At 43.8% G+C, this 9335-nt stretch overlaps 1 protein-coding gene across 1 annotated transcript; it reads left to right on the top strand.

Annotated features, from left to right (window-relative positions):
• Positions 1-3030: 3030 nt before the first annotated feature.
• On the top strand, positions 3031-6970 carry LOC147639231 (pentatricopeptide repeat-containing protein At3g13880-like). Its single transcript, XM_086788620.1, has one exon. The coding sequence runs from the start codon at positions 3109-3111 to the stop codon at positions 5767-5769; it is 2661 nt and encodes an 886-aa protein (XP_086644746.1). The 5' UTR covers positions 3031-3108; the 3' UTR covers positions 5770-6970.
• Positions 6971-9335: the final 2365 nt, after the last annotated feature.

Genomic DNA, 9335 nt, shown 5'->3' on the forward strand with positions numbered 1-9335 from the left:
TACTACTAAGACATAAAAGGTCCATAGTGTGACCTAACTATATGTGCTGGCGCTATGACCTATGCCATAACTCTAGTAAACCAAAGTGGTTCACATATAGCCTATAGACCACTAGTGGCATATCAACCATAATCTCACCAACCATGCCAGTGTGGCAGAAGTGCGAAGGTGTCATCTTAATATGATTTTAACCAACCTTAGTACATGAAAGAACTTTTGATCATAGTGTATTAAATGATTGAAGGAATTAAAGCCCATGGTTAGTTGATAATCCACCACTTACAAGTGTAGGCTCAAAAAGGGAATGGTGAAAGAGCATTTATATGAATCCTAGATATTACCCATATGGTGCTTTGTCCAACCTGGGAGACCCCAAGCTAGTGTTCATTGCCAACAAAAAGACCTCGCCCTGAGTGAAAAACCCAAGTGAAGACCCCAAGCCAGTGTGTTTTATTACTAAAGACCTCACCCCGAAACACTGTAAGGAAAGCACATGGCTAATGTCCTTAAGCAAGTGGCCGAGTACGAACCGCTAAACTCACCTGAGTGCATCCCAACAAAGACAATTTTAGAACCAGTAAAGGCTAATGCTTTTTTTTTCAATCCTCCCCTAGGAAATTGATCACTCATTATTTGGCAATCAAGTTATCTTTTGCTAAGGGAATTGTCAAAAGCTTTCATATACATCTAACTACTTTCCACAATTTTATGTAGGAAGTTGGCTATAAAACCCTAAAGAAGTCATAAAATAGTCATAGTTTTTAGCAAAAATTTCACCAAATTTTAGATTTTGTAAAAAAATTCAAACCATATTTGTGAAATTTTGCCAAGACAACTTACACTATCTAACATAGTATTAAACACACATGTAACTCTAGGTAGCCATTACATAATTCTTTGTCCAACAATAATATGCCCTTTTGCAATCTCTGAGGCAATTGGTGTCTTGATTGTCCTAATGTTCAATTGTGAGAGGGTTCAACCAGTTAATTGTTCTCTTTTCTTTGCTTCGTGGAATTTGATCTCTTTGGTACAATCAAAGGATGTTGAGAGGCAGCACCTTGCTCTGCAACACAATGTTGCATGTTGGTAGGGAAACTATTTACATGGTTTGATGGAACTAGTGCAAGAGGCACATATCTTTTAACAACAATAGGTGCAACAATAAAGAGGTGAGGAGGTGTGGCTTCTCATCACTAACATGGCAAAAATGTTGTTGGAGAGGTGGCACCTTGCTATGATCTAGTGTGTTACATGTTGGGTGATAACTATGTGCATAGTCAAATGGAACTAGTATAAAAGGCACACATCCTTCAATAGATTCTTCAATAGGTGCAAGATGAGGAGTTGCATTCCACTACCTTGGTAAAAATGCTAGTGATAAAAGGCCATCTAGAGATGTATCATTTGGACATTGTGAAATGTGAAGGCCATCCAAAGATGTATCATTTGGACATTGTGAATTGTGGACAAAGTCCATATCATCATCTTGGCTCTAGCTATTCAATCGCAACAAGAGGGGCACCTAAGCAACTTTCGTAGGTTGTGAGTGTGGTGGAGTTCTAGACTAAAGGGGGAATCCATAGGGCATAGAAGGTAAAAGACAGAGACATGTAAGTGAGAGGAGGTCGAGCTATGGGGTACCAATGCAGATTGCTAGACTGCTAGTAGATTGGAGAAGTAGCACTAGAATGTAGGGGTGGAGCTAAAGCGCTATAATGCAAAAATTCGAAAAGGAATAGATGAGGAGGATGGCTGACATGTGGAGGTATTTGGGTTTGGTTTAAGTGGGTGAATTGGCTATGTGGGATTGAAGTCCTGAGATTCAAGGGAAGTCCATGAGTTTTTTGTATGATTTTGAGAGTATCTTGCTGACTGCCTTAATCACATATGGTTATTTCGGGGACGCCTGGGTGAACATTGTACCATGTGGACGAGTTGATATGGTGGGTGAGACCACCCAATATTGATGACTCAATGTATTATTGGTATATGTATTTGGGGCCATGCTAGTAACATTTTCTAGATCAAAGTTTAGACCTTACCATGGAATTAAGTAATTTTCAATGATCACGAGGATGCATCTATAGTGCAACATGGTAATGACTAGTACAATTAGTTGAATAAGGCTATACTAGTCCTCTTGAGGCAGTGCTATTATACGCCACACGATGTGGCAAAAGAACGGAACTTGGACCTAGACTTGGAGAGAGCTTTATCCTTTCGAAAGGGTGGTCCTTCTTAAGAGAGGAACGTTCACTCAACATTTTCATCAACCCATTGTGATACTTATTGCGACTTCAAAAACAAGGAAAAAATGTCCCCAAGGTGATAGCCTAGTGGATAAGACTTCGGACTTTCTACGGGAGGTCTTGGGTTTAAATCCTCTTTGGGGACACCTTATCCTAAGGGTGTGTTCGTGTGTAGGTGGGCACGTAGGCTGCCAGCCGTACACATTAGGCCATCATCGTTCGATCGTCATGGTGCTTGCTTCCACCTTCCTCTTCAGCGATCTTGCAGCAGCGACAATAGTGTGCAATGCTTGCCCTTCAAGCTTACGCTCTGGATCAGGGATGATGGTTGTCATGGACATTAAAGATCATAACTCAACTTGCGACGCCGAGCTGTGTAAGGTGTTAACTCCAATGGGCCAAGCGATTAACTTGTGGGGTTCATCTTGCGGCTTGTCCACTACCTACAAAGTGGCCAATATTTGGACCTTTGTAATATTGAGGGGTCTGGTGAGTAGTATGGGGGGTGTGTGTGTGTGTGTGTGTGTCGGATGAAATTCCCATGTGTGACTAGGAATAGAATAAGACCTTAAAAAAAACAAGGAAAAATTTAATGAGATGTAAACATCATAATATAAATATAAAGTTTTTTAAAAGAAAAAAAATTATGAATTCAAGATTTTGCAGGTTTTTCTTAGAAAAATGTAAAGTTTCTCGCCAAATTACAACATTTTTTTGAAATGTCTGAAAATAATTTAAAAATGAGAACCTTGCGGGTCAATTGTAGTTTGCAGTTTTTTTAATTTCACAGGGTGCTCAAAACAGCCACCATTATCGGTGCGCACAGCAACCCAACAAGCTATGGCTGTACGAGGAAATGGCTCTTCCTGCTCGACTCAGAGGCGCAAGAGGTACGCTACTATTACGAAGGATATCAGTAGCAGCAGTAGCTTCCCGACCACAACCACAACGAGAAGGAAGAAGAGGGCAGAACGAGAATCTCTTTTCAATCCCCACTCATTGCTGGGGAGACAGCATGCAGAGCCACAATACGAATTCTTGGGAAACGCAATTCAGCTCGAAAGGGTCCACGTGGGGGTTGCACAACCATCAACAGGAACTCGTATGGGTGGATACCCGCCCGCACACACTCCACGATGATGACAACAGTAATTGTGATGATGATGATGATGATGATGGTGATGGTGATGATGGATCCCCCCCACAGCAACAGCAGGAGGAAGAGCAGGGCTATTCTGCATTCTCTTCTCACTCCTTCAGGGAGGGAGGGGGTTTACATAGTTTTGATGATGGTACCGTTAAGCTTGTTCATCTGAGTCCCTGCCAGGAAGGGCAGCTAGACAGAGCTCTGGATGCCCTCTTTCGCATGCGTACCCCCCCACCTACGAACACCTATCTCTCCCTCCTGCAGGCTTGCATCAAGTGGAAAGCCCTCTCTCAAGCCAAGCAAATCCATGCTCACCTTACCCTGCATATGGCTCCGCTGACCAGCTTCCTGGGTGACTACTTGGTCATGACGCTTGCAAAATGTGGTGCAGTTGACGATGCTCGTGAGATATCTAGCACATTGCCTCACCGTACTGTATTCTCATGGACGGCCATGATTGCTGCTTATGTGGAGTGTGGACGTGCCCAGGAAGCCCTCAAAATTCATCAATGTATGCAGGAGGACGGCATGGAGCCAGACAGTTATACCTTTGTCAGCCTTTTCAAGGCTTGTGGCAGCATACCAGATCTGAAACATGGCAAGCAATTACATGCATATGCCTGCAAGAAAGGTCTCACATCCATCATCTTTGTTGGCAACACCCTTGTGAGTATGTATGGCAAGTGTGGGGCTGTTATTGAAGCAGAGGATGTCTTCTGTGCACTGTCTCAACGAAACATTGTGTCATGGACTACAATGCTCTCAGCTTACGTTGAACAAGGACAAGGAGAGAAGGCTTTACAGTTGTACAGACAGATGCAACAGGAAGGCTTGAGTCCAGACCAGTATGCACTGGTCTTTGCCCTTCAGGCATGTGGCATCCTTGCAGAGAAGAAACATGCGTTTGTTGTGGAAGGGCAACCATCAGTAATGACATCTCTGGAAATTGCACAGGCATTGCATGCAGATGCCTGCACGAAGGCCTATGCACGGGATATCTTCGTTGGTACAGCCCTTGTGAGTGTGTATGGCAAATGCGGTACTATATTAGAAGCAGAGAACATGTTTAGTATGTTGACGCAACGTAATGTTGTGACATGGAATGCAATGCTCTCAGCATACATTGAACAGGGCCAAGGAGAGAAGGCTTTACTTTTATACATACAAATGCAGGAGGAAGCAGTGAAGCCAGAGCAATTGACGTTTGTGATTGCCCTTCAGGCATGTGGCACCCTTGCAGAGAAGGAAGAGGCTTCTTTGGTTGAAGGCAAATTGACAAAAGTCATGTCTTTGGAAATTTTACAGGCATTACATGCTGATCTCTGCATGAATGACTTTACATCAAGCGTCTTTGTCGCTACCGCCCTCTTAAGTATTTATGCCAAGTGTGGGGCCATAGTAGACACAGAGGACGTGTTTGGTGCATTGTCCCATCGCGATGTGGTGTCATGGAATGCAATGCTCACAGCATATGTTGAGCAGGGCCAAGGAGAGAAGGCTTTATTCTTGTATAGACAGATGCAAGAGGAGCATGTGGCTCTGGATGATGTCACGCTCATCTGTGCTCTGCTTGCTTGTAGTGAAACAGGAAACTTGGAGATGTGTAAACAGCTTCATTTTGAGATTGTCTCAACTAAGTATGATTTGATTCTGCCTGTTGCAGCTACTTTAATTTATGCATATGGTAATTGTGCAAGAATGATAGATGCACAGGTGTTCTTTGGTGAACTTTCTGAGCCTGATAGCGCATCATGGAATGCATGTATTGCTGGTCACGCAGGAGAAGGAAATTCTATAGCAACCTTCTACATGTTTGAAAACTTAAAAATAGCAGGTATGAAGGCTGATGAAGTAGCATTCACGTCACTTCTCTCAGCCTGCACACATACTGGCCTTGTTGCCAAAGGCCTTGAGTACTTTGAATCTATGAGCAGAGATTATGGCATAACTCCAGACTTGCAGCATTACAGCATTATGATAGACCTCCTTGCACGTGCAGGAAACTTCAAGAGGATAGAAAACATGCTGGGGAGAAGGCAGATGCAGGCCAATCTAAACATTTGGTTGTTTCTACTAGGTGCATGTCGTACACATGGCAATATCGAGCTGGCGAAACAAGCTTTCGGTCATGCAGTGACTCTGCAGCCCAAGCATGCTACTGCATATGTTTTGATGTCAAACATCTATGCTGATGCTGGGCTACAGGAGTATGCAGCCGAGGTGGAAAAAGCTAGGCTGAAAGAAGGTGCATGGAAAAATCCTACCCAGAGCTGGATTGAGCATGAGCAGGAAGTGCACTCATTTACCATGGGAGATCACAAGCACCCACAAAGAAAACATTTGTATCACTTGCTACAGCAGATGCGCTAAGTGTGCAAGAAAGGATATCCTCCACCAACATATATTTGTGGGTGTGGTTCTGAAAGAGGCAAAGGATGATGTGTGTGGCTATTTGTAGAAGTTGGCCATAGCTTATGGGTGTATGCTGTCTTAATGCCGCAAGGCTGATTCACATAATGAACATGAAGGAAGTAATAGCTGATTCATGGACTTGTATTGAGTTCTATCCATTACTGTGAACAATAAAGCCATGGTGGATGTAGTTAGGAGTGGGGCACGAAAACTACTATGACTTTCTAAGACATATTTTGACTTGCCGGCTCCTCCTCCAGATCCACTACAAATCATACCGCTTGATCCTGGTCTTGCTTTGGCGTGGAGGTGAAGGAATGCAAATACGCTATGTGCCATCGTCACCAGCAGCACTGATTCAGTGATGACCTTGATTTAACATACTACCACAGCTTTTGAAGCATGACAAAGTTCTTAAGGACCAGTATGAGACGAGGAATCAAACAAGGATTCAAAACCTTGAGAATCAGCCTGCAGTAGAAAGTCATTCTAAAGGAGAAGCAACAGAGCAATTCATATCGCAGATAAAGAATCTGCAAGATCAAATGGCGGCGGAGGGAATCACTAAGATCAGTGAAGAACTGGCATACAAGTGCGTACAAGTGCATTAGAGTTTTATCCTTGAAGTACGATAGTTTGGTGGCCTCACTAAACACAAAGGTGCGCTACCCACCTCTTACTTTTGAGGAGTTTAGCACTATGGTTGTGTAAGAGGAGGCTAGAGATGGTAGTGACGCTACATTCTCCGCAATTACAAAGAAGGCAAGGGGAAGGATCCCAATGCTTATGAGAAGAAGAAATCAAGGGCAAAGTGTTTCTATTGTGACAAGTCTATTCATGTGGTCAAATCATGTAGATGGAAAGAAATAGATGAGAAGAATGACACTTTGAAACCTTTGAAGGAGTCCAAGAACAACGTTGAAGTAGAATTGGAGGTATTGAGGAATTTGTGGCAATGGAAGAGATCTATTCATTCCTTACCATCCGATGGTTCATGGATTATCGATAGTGGAGCATCCGGGGTTGATATAGCTCTCTCAAGCTTATTGGGGAGTCCATTCTGGTAGCGGGAGAGAATGATGTTGAATGCCCAGTCATGGTCAGGTATAATTTCTTTTGTTTTTAGCAATGGTAATACTAAGAAGTTGTTTGATGTCCTTTATATGCTGGACATCAAGAGGAATCTATAGTTGTGGCCATAACTGATACTTGAAGGTTCACTTTGATAAGGCTGGTATAGTCATCATCACAGATGCCACCGATAATATCATAGAAAGAGAAATCCGACGTAACAACTTGTAAAATGGAACAACCCCTCCTCGTTCCTTGAATTTTCTCCTCTATCCATGTATGTAGGTGCGAGCTGTATGTCATGTGCAAGACATGCACAGGCATACTTCAAAGCTAGTCCTGAAGAGGCAACATGATAAAGACTCACTAGAACTAGAATTTAGGAGCATGTAATGCTGTTTTGGCAGGAGATTATCTGATGGAAGAGGTGGTGTTTCTGTCGGCCAGCATAAGAATAGACTAAGGAACGTGTCGGCTGCATATCACATGGATTTTGGACTTGGACCTGGCCGACCAGCAGTCGGCCAGGCCAGTCCATCAGTGATTTTCCAGCCTATTTAAGGCATAGTTGCTCATCTTTTTCTTCATTCACTCCCTCTTGGGTGTGGGTCTAGATATAGGACTAGAGTTAGGGTTTTCTACCTTTTCCAGAAGGCTGCCCATGGCTACAAGGATTCATGTACCCTTTTGTACCATATGATATACTGAATTTCCAGCTATCTCTCTCTCTCTACTCTGGTGTTTAGGGCTGAAAGAAGACTCCCAGAGCTTCCGCTTGTAACACTGTGGACCACTATGCTTGAGCATCTTGACCAACCATGCAAATGCTGATGGCTCTACCTACCTATAGATGTACAGCCATGAAATCTTCATAGGGATTGGGAGCCACGCCAAATTTTTCTTTCTATACCATATAATCCTTTGATAGGGGGCCAACCTTTGTGTAGGAACCTTGGTGCTACTTTTCTCTAGTAGGCTAGCTCTCGTGGCCCTTTTGCAAGTGGCTACGTGGCTACCACTAGTGTAAACCCCTCAGGATTCAACCTAATTTACATGCATAAATAAGGTTAGAGAAACCAAGTAAAAGGGGTGTAGACAAGCTTACTATAACAACTCTTTTCCAAGGCGGTGCCAGTCCTGTAATCTTGCGAAGTGAAGACCCCGAAAATAAAATATTCCTTGGCAAGTTTTCTTTCTTCCACCCAACTTTTATCCCCATGAGGACCTTATTTTGTCCAAGCCCAAGTCCCAATTCATGCGGTGACTTGATCCACTTGACCGTGGTCCTCCTTTGGATCCCCCAAGCGCAAACGTGAGTCCCGCTAGCCACTTAACTCTGCACCCCTCTTTGTTGACTTTTGACCTCACATGCTGGCTAACCACGCTCGGTCGTCAACGAGCGTTTACGTCCGTTTACTTGCCTAGGGGCTGCTGGTCAACTAGTATGAAACAGGCCAACAGTCCCTGGACAAGCCCACGATTGGATAATATCTAGTCGGCCAGCAAAACAAATCAAGTCGGCCAGCTAATAATCAAGTCGACTAGCAACAAATCAAATCGGCCAGCAGAAAAAATTATGCGCTCCACTTAACCAGCCACACCTACAGGCTGACCGGGAAAAATAGCATCCCCACAACTAGGAAAATGGACAATGGGAAAAATGAAGAAAACTCATACACGGGCAGGCACACCAAATGACTGCTAACACCCCCTCTCAACTCTTGGATGTGGAACCAACCCCAATGAGTTGGAGTGCTGACAGAGCATCTGCTGAGGTAGAGGCTTCGTGAAGTGGTCTGTCGCACTGTCCTCTATCGAACAAAAGATAAGCAAGATGTCACCAGCCAAAATCTTCTCACGACAAAGTGATATTGTATCTCTATTTACTTGGTCCGAGCATGGAAGACCAGGTTTCGAGCAATAGCTGTACGTCTCTAGTTGTCGCACTAGATGACCATGGGTTCCTTTTGTGGAAACCCAATCTCGCCAAGTAACGTCGACAGCCACACCACCTCGCAAGAAACACAAGTAGCTCGATACCCTGTCTTACTGGAAGACAAGGCAATAGTAGGCTGCCTCTTGGTGCTCCAAGAAATCGCTCTTGAGCCAAGGGTAAAGCCGTATCCTGAAGTAGATCTCCTCGTGTCTGGATCTCCTCCCCAATCAGAGTCACTCCAACCTCAGAGATTGACTCGGTCCTTCGTTTCCCCTCAAGTGTTATAAAAGAGTCCAGGATCCTTAGTACCACGTAGATATCGCAAAATCCGCAATCCTGCGTCCCAATAAGTCTTCAAAGGTGTCTTGATAAATGAGCTCAACAACCCCACTGGAAACCTCAAGTCCAATCTAGTGTTCAACAACCAAATCAATGAGCCGACAAGCTTCCAATACAAGGAGGAATCAACTTGCTCACAAGGATCATGTACAATAAGTTTTGTATTTCGGTCCATTAG

The sequence above is a fragment of the Cibotium barometz genome, chromosome 4 (assembly GCF_041138505.1).
Source record: "Cibotium barometz isolate CiBa-2024 chromosome 4, ASM4113850v1, whole genome shotgun sequence".
Taxonomy (NCBI): domain Eukaryota; kingdom Viridiplantae; phylum Streptophyta; class Polypodiopsida; order Cyatheales; family Cibotiaceae; genus Cibotium; species Cibotium barometz.